The 17,795-nt window shown below is 39.6% G+C and overlaps 1 protein-coding gene across 1 annotated transcript in view; it reads left to right on the top strand.

Annotated features, from left to right (window-relative positions):
* CCDC141 (coiled-coil domain containing 141) overlaps window positions 1-17,795 on the top strand; it is a 230,638-nt gene that overhangs the window by 178,761 nt on the left and 34,082 nt on the right. The window contains exons 13-17 of the mRNA XM_005675907.3: window positions 3,989-4,168; window positions 4,732-4,857; window positions 7,285-7,473; window positions 8,721-8,900; window positions 10,904-11,053. Of these exons, the coding sequence (XP_005675964.2) occupies window positions 3,989-4,168; window positions 4,732-4,857; window positions 7,285-7,473; window positions 8,721-8,900; window positions 10,904-11,053 (825 nt within the window). The remainder of the gene's footprint in view (window positions 1-3,988; window positions 4,169-4,731; window positions 4,858-7,284; window positions 7,474-8,720; window positions 8,901-10,903; window positions 11,054-17,795) is intronic.

Raw genomic sequence — 17,795 nt, 5'->3', positions numbered from 1 at the left:
TCTAGTTAGTTCTTTTTTTACTACATTATACTGCCAGCAAAAATCTCTTTTGTATCCTCTCTTTCTCCATCTTTCCTATACTTTCATGACCATACTAATTATGGATATTTTAAAGTGTTTGTCAGCAAAGTCTAACATCTGGATCTGGAATTGTTTCTATTATCTACTTTTTCTCTTGGTTTCTAGTTGTGTCATCCTGTCTTGGGATGATGAGTGAATATCTATTGAATGCTGGGCATTATGTATAAAAAATTGTGATTCCAGATGGTGTTATGTTTTTTCCCTAGGTAGGTATTGGTGGAAGATCACTTAAGCCAATCAGGAGCTGGTGAAGTTCAGTCTGGACTATAGTTCTGTCAAGGCTCCATCTATTCTGATGACCTTGGGCTTTCATTGTTTTCAAGCTGGAGCTTGGTACATTCTCTCAGTTCTGTCCGCCTGGCAGGTCTCTAGCTTGAGGAGTCTTAGGGGACTGCTAAAAACCTCCACTCTGCTTTTCAGAGGCATCTACTTGGGTTTTCTAATCTACTGCCCTGCCCTGTTCAGCCCCAGTATTTTGTCAATGTTCTAAGATAAACATCAGCTGTGTGCTTGAACCCCCCACGTCCACCAGTGTCTGTCAAAAGCTCTGTTGGTTTCTGTGTTCCCCAGTAAAGCCTCATGATCAGCTTTACTGTGCACAGAGTGGGAAGAGGCCCTGGCTGCAGTAAGAGAGGTGACGGGTGAGCTCACCACTCTCAGATTCGTCCTTCCCTGGAGTCTTGGCCTCTTTAGTGCTTTTGGACTTTAAATAGATGCCTTCTGCACTTATTCCGGCTTTTCTGTTGGTTCTAGGCAGAAGCACTGCTCTGCCCCTGGCTACTCCATCCTACTCAGAAATAGAGTCCTTTACTCCTTATTTAGAATGTTTAAGGTCATAAGGCCTTATTTTCATGTAAGATCTGTTAGCAGGAATCCATTAAAAATTTTATTTTATATCTGTGTCTAAACTTAGGTTCTCTGATATTCAAAGGTCCATTTAGAGTTTTCAGAAATAGTGTTCATTTTACTACATAACTTGGTGGCCTTTTATCTTGACATTATAAACATGGTCACTTTAACTCAAGGTCCTTACCACTATCATATGATAAATTTTCCCTTACTGATAAGAATTATGGTCTACATAATTCTTAATTTTATTAGTTCAGTGACATTCTGAGATAGACAATTGTTGGTAAAGCAAGTATAACACAATTTTTATTCTCTTCATATCTTTTGGACATTAGGCTTTTAAACAAACATTAGTGCTGAAATGTGGTAACCAGTTTGGTGGTTAGGAAGGAAGAAGGCCAGCTGGCATTTTCTGCTGAGTGCTCTACTCTTGATTGTTGCCATGCTCAGATTTTTCAGGCTTGAAATGAAAACATTTTTTCAAATTCATCTAAATATCATCACAATGAGGAAAACTAATTTAGGGTAGAAATCTGGTGGACATCTTGATGAAAGTGCCAATTTACTAATGTATAGTGGCAAATAAAGAACGCTACCTGGAGTACTGCCTGCCAGTTATCAAGATATCTGAAAAGCAAGATGTCAGAAGACCGCTCATTTTGTGTGATCTACATGGAGAATGGGATATCTAGTGCCCTATTTAGACCACACGATGCCAGATTTGTCAGTGACCTTATACAGAAGTCTATGGATTGAGTAGTTAGTGTTTACTAACCAGACCTCAGGCAAAGCATTTAATCTTTCAGAGTGGCCACAGTACTTGCATTTGCCAAATGCATAAGCACTTTTCTTGAATCCTGGTAGCTAGGCATCAACAAATCCTACCATAGCACTCTCTTTTCTGGGCCTCATTCAGAGCATACACTCTTCAGATTATAGTTGTCATTGACATGCTACACATTCCAATCTTCCATTAGATCGTGTATTATGTAACATTTTTATTAATAGTTTCTTAATAGTATGTTAAAGATACCCTATCTTTGTTTATAGCATAGATAAAAATACGATTTACTTTAGGTATTTCTGTGGCTAATATCTTTCATAATATGTGCCTTGTACATCACAGTTATAGAATACACCATTTTATTATTAGATTCCCAAATTCATTGGAGAAATCACATATAGCACCTGCAGGCTTTTTTTGCAATTAAATGATACTTTATAATGTCTACATTAATATGATTATGCAATATTAACGCCATTTAAAATAATTTAAAAATAAGATGGCCTACCTATTATTTAAAACGTCCTGTTACAGATTCATGACACTATCTTCTAACTATAATCTAAAAAGTCTTTTGACTTTTAGATACCCAGCTGTCATTGCCATTATAGAAATTCATGTACAGTTGCTCCTTAGAAATTCAAGGATTTCCTGAGACGAGCTGGCCATAAAGCAGATTTTTGTTTTGCTAAACAAATAGTTTTCTGCCTTTTTTGATGTTTGGACATTAAAAATGTACATGGTTTTACTCCTGGGTCCTCTTATACTTTTCTCTCTAATTGAATTCCCATTATTTAAAACCATTGTTTAAAGGATTTCAAATCAGATAGCCAGAATATATGAAAGTTGGGAAGAGAAGTCTTGGAATTTAGATACTGTGCTTCTGGTATACAGGGGGTGTGTGTGCTCAGTCGTGTCTGACTCTCTGCGACCCCATGGCCTGTAGCCCACAAGACTCCTCTGTCCATGAGATTTCCCCACAAGAGTACTGGGTGAGTTGCCATTTCCTCCTCCAGGGGAATCTTCCTGACCCAGGGATTGGACTTGTCTCCTGCATTGCCTGCACTGCAGGCAGATTCTTTACTGCTGGGCCACCAGGGTACAGAGATACAAATGTAGAGATAGTTGGCCCTCCATATCTAGGGCTTCCACATTCCTGGATTCAACCAACTTTGGATCAACAAAGAACACTATCCAGAGCCGGTTGAAACCTGTAGGTATGGAAAGCCAATCATGGGACTTAAGCATCCACTGGTTTTGATGTCTAGGGCAAGTCCTGGAACCAGTACCCTCCTCCCGTCCTGCCGGCATGAATACCAAGGAACAACTGTATATAGATGCACATTTCAGATCTCATAAAAGGGAGTAACTTGAGGAACTTCTCACAAGGAAAACTTAAAATAATTGTAGTGTATACAGTGGGATAGTACAAAAAGAAAAACCTGGAACAATTTGCCCCCTCAGGGCCCCTAACACTGAGATACTGACATAGTCTAATGTGTGTTAAAAGGTTGAATCCACTTCAAACTCTATTCATTAAAATAATCTCAGCTTCAAAATTTCTGTATCCCTGTCCTCATTCAGTCATCCTTTAATCCCCAGGAAATAAACAAATCTTAGAGGAGGAGACTGAAATGCCAGTGGAGTTGTGAACAACTAGGAAGCTCATGTCCAGGCATATATTATGGGCTCCGAGAGCCCAGCCTGTGCACAGACCTTTCATGTCGTGGTCCATGCGCAGGTTGGAAAAGAATTTCCAGACATAAGGCAGAAGGAGAGGAAAATAAAGTTCATTAGAGTGGGAAACACTGTTAGAACAGCAGGCCTGCTCAAGGGAGAACCGACATTGAACACGGGTCCTTTAGTCCATTTTTATACTCAGAGTTCAAGGAGCGCAATAGGGGTCTTACAGGTCATTTGCTGATTGGATGAGGCACATACACTGGTGGAGGGAAGAGTAAGGCAAACACCTTCTTCCCGTAGGAGGGGAGGCAGGTTATACTGCTCAGGAGGACCTGAGATCCTTTAATAGTTATAACGTGGGGGAGGGAAGGACAATAGGGTCTGTTTTTTTCTGTTCCTGCATTCCAAGACCATCCTGGTGTGTTGTTGTTCTTTTGTCCTTGGGACACCACATTTCAGACTTTTCTTGATGGCAGGACTGTGTTCTGCTTTGGCTGTGATAAAGCGTTTGCCTCTTAACAGAGTTGTATGCAAAACCATGTTGTATTTCTTGGAAACGAAAAGCCATTACACAGGTTATTAATTCCACAGGCAAAAGAAAATGAAATATTAAATGTGAAAAATGAAGTACGCATCATGGAGAACACTATGGAAAGCCAGAAGGTGGAAAGGGAAGAACTTAGCCGCCTTCGGACAGCCTGGCAACTTAAAGCCGCTGCAAGCAAGCCCGTGAAACAGCAGTGGGCAACATTCAAAGAGCAGCTTAGAAAGGTGAGGGAACCTGCAGTGGGTTTTATTGAGATTTAGAAAGAAAGGAAATTCTGACACATGCTGTAACATGGAGGAACCTTGGAAATGTAAGTGAGATCAGCCAAACACAAAAGGATAAATATTGGGATTCCGCTTTTGTGAGATACCTCGAGTGGTCAAATTCAGGGAGACAGAAGGCAGAATAGAGGTTATCAGAGGCTGAGGGAAGGGGGAAATGGAGGTTGGTGTTTGTCTGGGACACAGTTTCTGTTTGGGAAGCTGAAAAAGTCCTGATGATGGATGGTGGTAATGATTGCACACCAAAGTGCACTAACGCCACTAATCTGCACATTTAAATTGGTTAAAACGGTAGGTTTTTTGTTATGCATATTTACCACAGTGAAAAGAGGGCTTATGCTTTTATTCATTGGTGGTTTAGAACCAGAAGCTCACTCTAGGTAGTGAGTGTTTTCATGGCAGTTGCAAAGTTTGATGACACACCATGTCATCACTGGAATGATTATGATGTATTTGCTGGTGGTAACAAAGAAAACATATGCATAACTATCTAATGTCTATTTCAGACCACACACAACTTAAAACTTCTTCAGGAAGCGCTTATGCCTGTGTCTGCACTTGACCTTGGAGGGAGTCTCCAGACCATTTTAGGTCTACGGAAAAAATGGAATGAAATGAAGCCTCAGTTCCAGGTGAAGAAGCAAACTGATGACCTTGGGTGAATGAAAAAGAATGAAAAGCTGTTCAGTTGAAGCTCACCTAATTAATTTTAACCATCTGATGAATTACAATTTTTTCGAAAACAAAAGGGTTGCTTTTCTAAAAGTCCATATGTCAGACACATTTTTCTTCCTTTTTAAATGCAATGTGCTATATTTGATGATATGCAAACATTCGGGCTACAAACGGTCTTTAACATATTCTTACCTTAGATTATTTTAATTTAAATTATTTCCTTATTAATATATTTATCATATATTTATTCTAATTCTTTTCCTAAAAGGTATAGATATGTTTTTGATTCAGAGATCTCAAGGCAAGGCTAGACCCTCTTTGACACAGAGGTTCTGCTGTCCTCTGTCACTGAAATTATCCCTGTGATGTCATTGTCCCCACCCACTGGCACCCCAGCCTTCTGCCACCATCCCAAGAATTTTGTTGTGCTCTCCCGTTCTCCCTCTGAGAGCCCTCAGGGTGTGAGAGAAAAAACCATGAGTCATATTCCCAGGCCCTGATGGCTTGTACATTCCTTAACCCCCACTTCCTGCCACTCCTGAGCCTGACACAATTGCTGGAAAAGTTTGCCAGTCATTTCATCCTCCTATCTGGGTTCTGTTCTTTGCTGCAAAGTTGATACCTGTGTTTCTGTTTGTCACTATTTTGCAAGTGTTGGATGTAAAGAATCCCAGGACTGGAAGTTTGAAGATTCCTTTAGGGAATGCCTAATTTATGTTCCTTTAAGACAAAGCTGGGGGCTTCTTGGGTGGCACAGTGGTAAAGAATCCCTTGCCAATTCAGGAGATGCAGGAGACGTGGGTTTGATCCCTGGGTTGGGAAGATCCCTGGGAGTAGGAAATGACAACCCACTCCAGTATTCTTTCCTGGAAAATTCCATGGACAGAGGAGCCTGGCCGACTACAGTCCATGGGGTCACAAGGAGTCGAGCATGTACATGCACACACGTGTGCACACACACACAAGACAAAAGTGATGTAATACATAACCACCCCCCCAACACACACACACACACACACATACCATTGTAGCCCACAGTGAACTCTTTCCTCCAAACTCCTAGAAAATTCTACTAGCCTATCTATCTGTTTCTTTGTTATAGTCTGTGTCATATGTATCTGCATTTCATGTGTGCACACGCCCCTGCACATAAGCAAGTGTGTGTGTGTGTATAAATTCCTCTAAATCAGGAACTGTTATCAAGATTCTTTAGCTCTGTCACTGTGATGTGTATATGTTTGATGCCCATGCACTTGATTTCAACTTGAATACCCTTACCAGGCCGCTCTTCTGCAAATTGTCTCCTTAGCTTAAATCATTTCCATTACTTTTATCCTTGATATAAAATCCAACCCTGAAATCATAGTTAATGGCCATACCACCCTGAACATGCCCAATCTCGTCTGAAATTATAGTGGCTTCCTCTTTGAACTGTCCACCAGGATCTAGATTCCTATAAAGGCTATCTGAGCAGCGCTGGGTAGAAAGAAGGTGGTTTGTCCCTCCCTACAAGTGGTGGCTATTTGTGGATTCTGGGATGACTGCCTTTTTTTTGAGGGGGGGAATGACTGCTTTTAAAGCAGCATAGCTACTGTGGTACTCAGCTGGTGGTTCATTCTGATCATTCTTTTATCCCCAAGGACAGATAATTCACCCAATGTACTTTTATACTTGCCTTCTTGTGGTGTTCTTATCATACCACCTGATTCTAGTTTTATTAAATATCACAGATGGTCATGGCCTTATAGAGTATCTAGAATATATTTGCTTAGCAGATGACTAGATGACTCTGGAGAAGGCAACGGCACCCCACTCCAGTACTCTTGCCTGGAAATCCCATGGACGGAGGAGCCTGGTAGGCTGCAGTCCATGTGATCGCTAAGAGTCGGGCATGACTGAGTGACTTCAGTTTTAATTTTCACTTTCATGCATTGGAGAAGGAAATGGCAGCCCACTCCAGTATTCTTGCCTGGAGAATCCCAGGGACAGAGGAGCCTAGTGGGCTGCCGTCTATGGGGTCGCTCAGAGTCGGACATGACTGAAGCGACTTAGCAGCAGCAGCAGCAGCAGATGACTCTATGCTATGTCATAGAAATATATGACTTTCCATTTTGCCCTCTAACTTTGAAACAGTTTTTTTGTATTTTTTAAAAAATTTTAATTTAATGTTAATTTAAATTTTAAAAAATATATCTGAGAAGATTAGGATGGAATAATATATCCCTAGCATCACACACAATGCCTGGATTTGCAGGGATAGGGCTGAGCCTCACAATAAGTATTTGTTAACAAGTAAGAGAGTGATTTGTTATTGAGATCTTCATATGTCAGTTGTAAAGTAAAAAGCTCTCTAGAAGCTCATTTTATTGCTTTCAACTCTTCAGCAACTGAATGATGAGGTTCAGTATATTATAAAAGAGTCAGAAGAGTTAAATGGCAAAGGAGCACCTGTGAAAGAAAAGTCTCAACAGCTGAAGGACCTTATTCACTTCCATCAAAACCTGAAACAGAGAATCCGAGATTACGAGGACATCCTATATAAGATTATCCAGTTCCACCAAGTCAGAGAAGAGGTAAGACATACCATGATGTCTGGAAGACTCTCAGTTTTAAACTATGAAATTAAAAATAAATGATTATGTAATAAATAAAGGCCAGGTTGCTTTTTCTGATACTAGAAGCTTTCTGCAATCTGGCTCCAGACTTTTCTCACACTGAGCCCCATCCTCCCCAATCTACCAGCCAAACAGAGCTTTCCTTGGTCCCTCAAAGATGGCACCCACATTCCTTATTCCAAGCCCTGACTCTTGAGCTGCCTTTACCTGTCAGGTTCTTCTCTCTCCTCTATACCACTTAAACCTTGTCCCTCCATCTAACAACCCTACCTCCCTTGGAGTGATTTCTCTTCTCTTCTAAATTCCTCGAACTCTCACTGTTTATTTCACACATCTGTCTTTTTTAATATATTGATTCTTAATTACTTTTGTTCCCCTAACAAAAGTTAGGGTAAAAGTAACTTAGGGTGTATGTAAGCAACAAAAGGTAGGGTTTAAGCAACTAAAGGGAAGAAAAAAAATTTTATAATTGAAGTGTCAGTAGAACTTCATAGATATTGGCCTCTCTTAACAGAAAATACCACTGAGCACATACACACAACAGAAAATAGAGATGTATTGAAAAGCCTTGAAAATAGCCTCTGAATTTAGTCAAATCACAGGCCTACATCTTGCTAAAGTTTTAGGCTATGAACAAACAGTGTTTTCTTCTTTAATAGAATTAACAATGTTAGTCCCTTAATTTTACTTTATTGACTTGTACCATTATAACATTTATTTGTCTGTAATATTAATTTTAGATGGGCTTGGCAGCAGTCGACTAGCTAGTTAAATATGTTATAGGAAATAAGCAGTTTTTAAAAATCTATCTTTGAGAAAGACAAAGATACTTATGATATCACATGTGGAATCTAAAATGTACAATAAAATAGTGAATATAAGAAAAAAGAAGCAGCCTCACGTATATAGAGAATCAGTGGTTACCAGTGGGGAGAGGGAGGTGCGCAGGGGCAGTACAGAGCTGGGGTATTAAGAGGTACAAACATTTAGGTATAAAAAAAGCAACAAGGATATATTGTACAATTTAGGGAATGTAGCCAATATTTTATAATAACTATAAATGGAGTATAACCTTTAAAAACTGTGAATCACTATATCATACAACTGTCATTTACATATCATACATCAACTATACCTCTATTAAAAAAAAACCATTTTCATAAAAATATGAAACCCAGGTTAATTGTTAATGGCCTAAATTCCAGCTGGGAAGACTCTTCAAGTCAAGAGAACTGGAGTTTCCAGAACAGGCAAAGGAAATGAATGATGCTCGCAATGCCCAGGTCCTCCTCAGACGCTCTCGGGCAAAGCAGGCGCACGTAGGCCATCTTCATAAACTGGCCCTCTCCTTGGGGGTGGATGTCATCTCATCAGTGCAGCAGCCTGTAAGCAACTTAGACACTGTCATTTTTACCTGATATGGCTGGGAGTTGGGCTGTAATATGAAAGAAAGCAGGCAGACTGCCTGGTATACATTCAGTTAAAAACTACATTAAGCCATTGGGATACTTATTTGTGGTAAGTTTCTACCATGTCTAAAAAATTTTTTAAGGGAAAAAAAAAATCTCATTTTAAAAGTCTTGTTTAATACATCTATTCTCATGCTACTTTAAAAGTTATAGAATTGCTATCTATAATGGCAGTTGGTTTTTCACATTTGAGATAAAGAGGAACTAAACTTTTAATTTTATTTATTTTAAATTGATACCCAAAATTGTAAACCTTTTAAGTATATTTGGAGTGACTTGGTATGTGAATCTACTAAAGTCTATGAGCTTTAACTACAGAGCAAGTTTTTATGATACAAATTTAACAATAATTGAAATTTAGTCTAAGTTTGAGATATACACTTGATTTCAAAGACCTAATAAGACAAAGAAAACCTTACTAGTGTTTTTTATATTTGGTTAAACAAACTATATTGTAAAATTTAACTTCACCAGTTTCTTTTTAATATGACTGCTAGAAAATTTAAAAGTATTCATGTGGCTCATGTTGTATTTCTGTTGGACAATGCTGCTTTCGCATGTCAGATCTGAAAGGTAGCCCTGAGATAGTCAGACCCAGGATCCTCATCTTCAGATGAAGAGTCTGATCCCAGAAAAGTTACTTTATCTACAAAAGCCCAGAGTAGAGGAGCCCAAGCACCTTGGCTCCAGCCAGGCCTCTGGGCATCAGTCATTGGATCTGCTTTTTCCACTGGACTGACCTTACCAAAGGAGCTTAAAAGAGATGGAAATAATTCCAGATTAAATTTTCCTAAATAACACATTGGGTTCTGATATAAAAGTAAAACAAAAACTCCTCCTTCAAATTCTTAATTTGAGGATTTGAGGGAAGAAAAGACTACGTTAATACTATCCAATATGTATAACAATAAAAATCATAATGGCTAATTTTATTTCAAAGTTCACTTAAGATATCTACTAAACTACGTTGTTGTTGTTCGGTTGCTCATTCGTGTCTGATTCTTTGTGACCTCATGGACTACAACACTCTAGGCTTCCCTGTCCTTCACTATCTCCTGGACTTTACTCAAACTCATGAGCATTGAGTCGGTGATGCCATCCAGTCATCTTGTCCTCTGTCATCCCCTTCTCCTGCCTTCAGTCTTTTCCAGAATCAGGGTTTTTTCCAATGAGTCGACTCTTCACATGAGGTGGCCAGAGTATTGGGGCTTCAGCTTCAGCATCAGTCCTTCCAATGAATAGTCAGAGTTGACTTCCTTTAGGATGGACTGGTTTGATCTCCCAAACTATATGGAGTGCAGTAAATCTAAAGTACTTTTTTTAATCTGAAAGAAATACAAAATTTCTGTTGCTGTTAATAGACTCTATTTTTCCCAAGAAGGAGCTTTCTTTTAAAGCGTTTTGTTTCATTAGTATATTTATTTTTAAAAGAAAAGAGCAAGGAAGACATCTCACTTTGCACAAATAGTATAAATTGTTCTCAAATTCACATCTGGCTTTGGCTTCAGGAGCCCCCTGCGCTGAGTAGAGATGGGAGTGCTTGCATAATGAACCTGAGGCTAACCTCAAGTTGACAAGAAAATTACAGTGTAGAAGCCAAATGTTTCTAATGCATATTTTATGCCTTTTGAAGTAAAAATTATACCTTACATTGAATGGTGTCTCTGAGGCATTGGGTATGATGAGCAACTCTTCAATTCTGAAGTTTTGAGACTAGAAATCTAAGAGTTTGTCTTTCACAACATTGGATGTTGGTGTCTGGCTTCCTTCTGAAATCAAAGAAATTTAAGGTAAAATAAATCAGGAGCTTATTTTCTTTATTGTCATTTATGAGTTTCACAATGCAGGTAAATAGCGTATTGTTCTCATTGCCATTTTGCCCATTCCCTTCATCACTTTCACTTCTCTTTCATTTTCAGAACTGCTCTAACGTTTCTGCAAAGAACCTGCAGGAACAGCTGGACATGCTTGAAGGGGACTGTCTGACCTGGCGTGCCCAGACCGAGGACCATGAGCGGGCCCTGACCCGCAGCCTGGAGTTCTGCATTACAAGGGATGAGATAGGCGAGGTGGGAACACACACACAGAAACAGACACACACACACACACACACATGCGCACACACACACACAGTAAATCAGGAGACTTTCTTTTTACCCTTGACCTTTTAATCTACCAAGCAGTGGCCTCAGGGCTCAGAAAGGTTGAGTATAGAGTACACTTTAAACTCCCAGAACTGTTGACGTCAGTATGTTGTCAGTGTATAGAACCTGGAATGTAGTATTACGGTTCTTTGCTTGCTCCTCCGCAGCCACCCCAAACCCTTATAGCAGTAGTTTTGCTTGAGTGGATATAGCTCATCAGGGCAGAAGGGTGACACCTTCCTGGTGCAGCCAGCTCCACCCTGCTGAGAGGCTATTTAAGTTACACTGACTCATGATGAAGGGTCAGGGGAGCAAGCTTGTTGTCTCAGAGGTTACAAAGTATTATCACTAAAGTCAAGTGGCTGGTTTCATATTTACTCAAACCGAGTGGCTTCTCTGGCAAAGCAACTCCTAGAGAAAAAGAAATAACGGGTGAGAGGTATCTTCATTTTTTATTGTTTTTTATTGTTTGCCACTTTATTTTTTTAACTGAAGGATATTTGTTTTACAGAATTTTGTGGTTTTCTGTCATACATCAACAAGATTCAGCCATAGGTACACCCGTGTCCCCTCCCTCCTGAACCTCTCTCCCATCCCACCTTTCTAGATTGTCACAAAGCCCTTGTTTAAGTTCCCTGAGTCATACAGCAAATTCCCATCGGCTATCTGTTTTACATATGGTGTTATAAGTTTCCATGTTCCTCTCTCCATCAGTTTAGTTCAGTTCAGTCGCTCAGTCGTGTCCAACTCTTTGCGGCCCCATGAATCACAGCACTCCAGGCCTCCCTATCCATCCCCATCTCCCAGAGTTCACTCAGACTCACGTCCATCGAGTCAGTGATGCCATCCAGCCATCTCATCCTCCCTCCCTAAGACACACACTGAACTACAGCGCCACCCTCCCCTAGTGAAACTTTCCATGCAAAGGTTTACTTGTTTTAGGAGAAAAATAAAGGATAGCATGGGCCCTGGTTCCTTACTGGAACTGACAACAGGACAGAAGGTACCATAATTCTAGATTTCTCTCTTTTGAAAGCAAGACATTAAGTCCACTAATCTCAAGCCCATGAGGAAAATGAGTGGAGGGGGAAAGAAGTAGTAAAACTTCTCGATTGTTCTGCTTATGCCCCAGTTACACAATTTCAGCCCAGTGAGTATCAACTGTTATCAACATCAGAGCATAGACTGAAGTATGAGTAAACCTGGGTGGTCGTCAAGCCCTTTTTGGCCAAAGGCAAGTGCAATAAAGGAGCAGGACTGGAAGGAAAGAAAGAGGGGGAGAGAGAGCAGGAGGGGGCGCTTGGATCCCATTCAGCAGGAGGGAAACTAGCATCACCAGATTTTCAGCGGAGCAATGTGCCACAAGACTGTGGAGTTTCTGCTCCCGGTATGTGTTCCAGGAGCCACTGTGGGCCAGAGACTTTTTATTCACTCAGAGTTAAACACCTGGTGTACCCTGTCCTCTGTGTAGAATGGCCTCTTCCAGGTCATGTCCTGCAGTTAGCAACACTTCAGCCAGATCTTGTTAAGAAAAACAACAATGATTCTCCCCAAGGCTGTAAAATTTAGATTAGTAGTCATGGAAATATTTTTTTTACTACCTTCTCCTGAAATTGTTTTCTTTCTTCGCTTACATCTTCCTCCTCTTCCTTAAAATAAAAAAAAATTGTAAACTTTTCTTGCTGAAAATCTGTCTGTACTGGGATGTTCAGCCCTATTTTATTGAAAGCAGAAGAGAGCAAGCTAAAGGTTATTCCTGGCTGCCTGCAGCTCAGCATCCCTCTTCCTGAAGCACCGTGGCCTTTGTGGACCCGGGTCTCCCCACAGTGGTTCAGGCCCTTCCCATAGTGGTTCTGTTTACAGGCTGCCTCGTCATGACCCTGTGCTGGAAGCCAGCGGGCTGGGAAGACAGATGGCCCTTCCAGTCATAGCAGGGACGCCTGGGATTGTCTGTACCAGAACAAGAACGAGAAACCAGATACGTGTGGGTTTGATTTAGGAATCAGATATCCCTACAACATGCTCTTAAATATTAACAGAGTGATTCTTCTCATTTGCTTCTACTTCACATCCAACTCATGCTTGATACTAGTTACAGTTTCATATTTAAAGGATCTTAAAAAGTTTTGGCCTCTTTCCTTTCTTTTCTTTTTTTCTCTATTGAGTACAAAAGCATTTATTTTAACAAACTTTATATTTAAAATAGAATTTTAATCTGTCTACTCACAAAACCTAATTCAAAACATGATGTATTTATCTCTCTGGCTGATTTGATGTTATTCCTTTGCAAACAATATTCAATTTATAATTATTTTATGAAACTGTACTAAATGAAGTTTTTATTTTATCAGAGATCATTTCCGTTTCAGTTCAGTCACTCAGTCGTGTCCGACTCTTTGCAACCCCATGAACTGCAGCACGCCAGGCCTCCCTGTCCATCACCAACTCCCAGAGTTCACTTAGACTCATGTCCATCAAGTCAGTGATGCCATCCAAAATTAATTTTTATTGAAGTATAGTTGATTTACAATGTTGTGTTAGTTTCTGCTGTACTAACTGAATCAGTTATACATATACATATATCCACTCGCTTTTTAGATTATGTTCCACTATAGGTCATTAAAGAGTGTTAAGGAAAGTTCCCAGTGCTATACCGTAGGTTCTTATTCAGGAAATATTAATATGTTAAAATATTTATATAAAAATTTGTTATAAGTCAGATACAACTTTGAGATGAGAATACTTTAGCCCAACCTCTGTGATTATTTCTTATTGATTAACTTGTTTATTTTAATTAGAGGCCATTACTTTACAGTATTGTGGTGGATTTTGCCAGACATTGACATGAATCAGCCACGGGTGTACATGTGTTCCCCCAGTTCCGAACACCACTCCCCCCTCCCTCCCCATCCCGTCCCTCTGAGTTGTCCCAGTGCACCAGCTTTGAGTGCCCTGTTTCATGCCTCGAACTTGGACTGGCCATCTATTCACAGATGGTGATATACATGTTTCAGTGCGCTTCTGTCACATCATCCCACCCTCTCCTTCTCCCACAGAGTCCAAGAGTCTGTTCTTTATATCTGTGTCTCTTTTGCTGTCTCGTATATAGGGTCATCATTACCATCTTTCTAGATTCCATATATATGCGTTAATATACTATATTGAGGAGAAGGCAATGGCAACCCACTCCAGTATTCTTGCCTGGAAAATCCCATGGACAGAGGAGCCTGGTAGGACGCAGTCCATGGGGTCGCAAAGAGTCAGACATGACTGAGCAGCTTCACTTTCCCTTTTCACTTTCATGCATTGGAGAAGGAAATGGCAACCCACTCCAGTGTTCTTGCCTGGAGAATCCCAGGGACGGGGGAGCCTGGTGGGCTGCCATCTATGAGGTCGCACAGAATTGGACACAACTGAAGGGACTTAGCAGCAGCAGAAGCAGCATACTGTATTGGTGTTTTTCTTTCTGGCTTACTTCACTCTGTATAATAGGCTCCAGTTTCATCTACCTCATTAGAACTGACTCAAATGCATTCTTTTTAATAGCTGAGTAATATTCCATTGTGTATATGTACCACAACTTTTTTATCCATTCTTCTGTCAATGGACATCTAGGTTGCTTCCATGTCCTGGCTATTGTAAACAGTGCTGCAATTAACATTGGGGTACATGTGTCTCTTTCAATTCTGGTTTCCTCTGTGCATATGCCTGGCAGTGGGATTGTTGGGTCATATGGCAGTTCTATTTCCAGTTTTTAAAGAAATCTCCTTAGTGGCTGTACTAGTTTGCATTCTTACCAACTGGTGAAGGAAATGGCAACCCACTCCAGTATTCTTGCCTAGAGAATCCCATGGATGGAAAAGCTTGGTGGGCTACAGTCCATGGGTCGCAAACAGCCGGATACGACTGAGCGACTTCACTTTCACCAACAGTGTCAGAGGGTTCCCTTTTCTCCACACCCTCTCCAGCATTTATTGTTTGTAGACTGGTATGAGATGGTACCTCATTTTGGTTTTGATTTGCATTATCTCTTCCCTGGTCGCTCAAATGGTAAAGTATCTGCCTGCAATGCAGGAGACCTGGGTTCAATCCCTGGGTGGGGAAGATCTCCTGGAGAAGGAAATGGCAACCCACTCCAGTACTCTTGCCTGGAAAATTCCATGGACAGAGGAGCCTTGTAAGCTACAGTCCATTGGGTCGCAAAGAGTCAGACATGACTGAGCAACTCGACTTCTCTGATAATGAGTGATGTTGATCATCTTTTCATGTGATTTATTAGCCATCTGTACGTGTTTTTTGGAGAAATTAGTTCTTTAGCCTGTTTTTTTTTTTTTTTTTTGATTGGGTCATTTGTTTTTCTGGTATTGAGCTGCATGAGCTGCTTGTATATTTTTGAGATTAATTATTTGTCAATTGCTTCATTTGCTATTATTTTCTCCCATTCTGAAGTCTGTCTTTTCACCTTGCTTTTAGTTTCCTTCACTGTGCAAAAGCTTTTAAGTTTAATTAGGTCCCATTTATTTTTGCTTTTATTTTCATTTACTCTGGGAGGTGGGTCATAGAGGGTCTTGCTGTGATTTATGTCAAAGAGTGTTCTGCCTGTTTTCCTCTAGGAGTTTAATTGTTTCTGGTATTAAATTTAGATCTTTAATACATTTTGAGTTTAGTTTTGTGTATGGTGTTAGAAAGTGTTCTAGTTTCATTCTTTTACAGGTGGTTGACCAATTTTCCCAGCACCACTTGTTAAAGAGATTGTCTTTTCTCCATTGTGTATTTTTGTCTCCTTTGTCAAATATAAGGTGTCCATAGGTGCATGGATTTATCTCTGAGCTTTCTATTTTGTTCCCTTGATCTATATTTCTGTCTTGTGCCAGTGCCATACTGCCTTGATGACTGTAGCTTTGTACTATAGTCTGAAGTCAGGCAGATTGATTCCTCCAGTTCCATTCTTCTTTCTCAAGATTGCTTTGGCTATTCAAGATTTCTTTGTGTTTCCATACAAATTGTGAAGTTATTTTTCCTAGTTCTGTGAAAGATATCAATGGTAGCTTGATAGGGATTACATTGAATCTATGGATTGCTTTGGGTAGTATATTCATTTTCACTATATTGATTCTTCCAATCCATGAACATGGTATATTTCTCCATCTATTTGTGTCATCTTTGATTTCTTTCATCAGTGTTTTATCATTTTCTATGTATAGGTCTTTTGTTTCTTTAGGTAAATTTTTATTCCTAAGTATTTTATTCTTTTCATTGCAATGCAATGATGAATGGGATTGTTTCCTTAATTTCTCTTTTTGTTTTCTCATTGTTAGTGTATAGGGATACAAGGGATTTCTGTGTATTAATTTTAGATCCTGCAACTTTACTATATTCACTGATTAGTTCTAGTAATTTTCTGGTGTCTTTAGGGTTTTCTATGTAGGGGATCATGTCATCAGCAAACAGTGAGAGTTTTACTTCTTCTTTTCCAATCCAGATTCCTTTTATGTATTTTTCTTCTCTGATTGCTGTGGCTAACACTTCCAAAACTATGTTGAATAGTAGTGGTGACAATGGGCACCCTTGTCTTGTTCCTGACTTTAGGGGAAATGCTCTCAATTTTTTACACTTGAGGATAGTGTTTGCTGTGAGTTTATCATATATGGCTTTTATTATGTTGAGGTATATTCCTTCTATGCCTGCTTTCTGGAGAGTTTTCATTATAAATGGGTGTTGAATTTTTCAAAGGCCTGCATCTATGGAGGTAATCATGTAGTTTTTATCTTTCAGTTTGTTAACATGGTGTATCCCCTAGATTGATTTGTGAATATTGAAGAATCCTTGCATTCCTGGGATAAAGTCCACTTGGTCATGATATATGATCATTTTAATATATTACTGGATTCTGTTTGCTAGAATTTTGTTGAGGATTTTTGTATCTATGTTCATCAGTGATATTGGCCTGTAGTTTTCTTTTTTGTGTGAATTCCTTGTTTGGTTTTGGTATTGGGGTGATAGTGGCCTCATAGAATGATTTTGGGAATTTATCTTCCTCTGCAATTTTCTGGGAGAGTTTGAGTAGGATAGGTGTTGACTCTTCTCTAAATTTTTGGTAGAATTCACCTGTGAAGACATCTGGTCCTGGGCTTTTGTTTGTTGGAAGATTTTTGATTACAGCTTCTATTTCCATGCTTGTGATTGGTCTGTTAAGATTTTCTATTTCTTCCTGGTTCAGTTTTGGAAGGATATACTTTTCTAAGAATTCATCTGTTTCCCTTTAATCTTAAAGAGTGCTTTGAAAAATAAAGACACCAACAAGAACTGCTTTCAGATGGTACAGAATTTCTTATTTTTTGAAGACTCTGTGGTTGACAACTTCTTCATTAGTCACCTGTAGGAAGAAACCTTCCTCAGCTGCTGAAATGAGGCACTTTATAGTCTTTGCAGCACCACAAAGACTGCACAACCTGGATTTTGTGGTGCCTATTGGAGATATTAATTAGCAAAATAAGGATATGTGTGGCTTAGTTTGTATTGTGAATGTCAGAACCAAACTCTGAGCTGTAATAATATTTGATACTTAAAATTTTTCATTATTAGTAGTAATATTATTTAGTGAAAAGTGAAGGTGAAAATGAAGTCGCTCTGTTGTGTCTGACTCTTTGCAACCCCATGGACTGTA

This window comes from Capra hircus, chromosome 2 (assembly GCF_001704415.2).
Source record: "Capra hircus breed San Clemente chromosome 2, ASM170441v1, whole genome shotgun sequence".
NCBI classification, from domain to species: Eukaryota; Metazoa; Chordata; class Mammalia; order Artiodactyla; family Bovidae; genus Capra; species Capra hircus.
The sequence above is the reverse complement of the archived record's forward strand: the minus strand, read 5'-3'. Positions and strand labels throughout refer to the sequence as shown.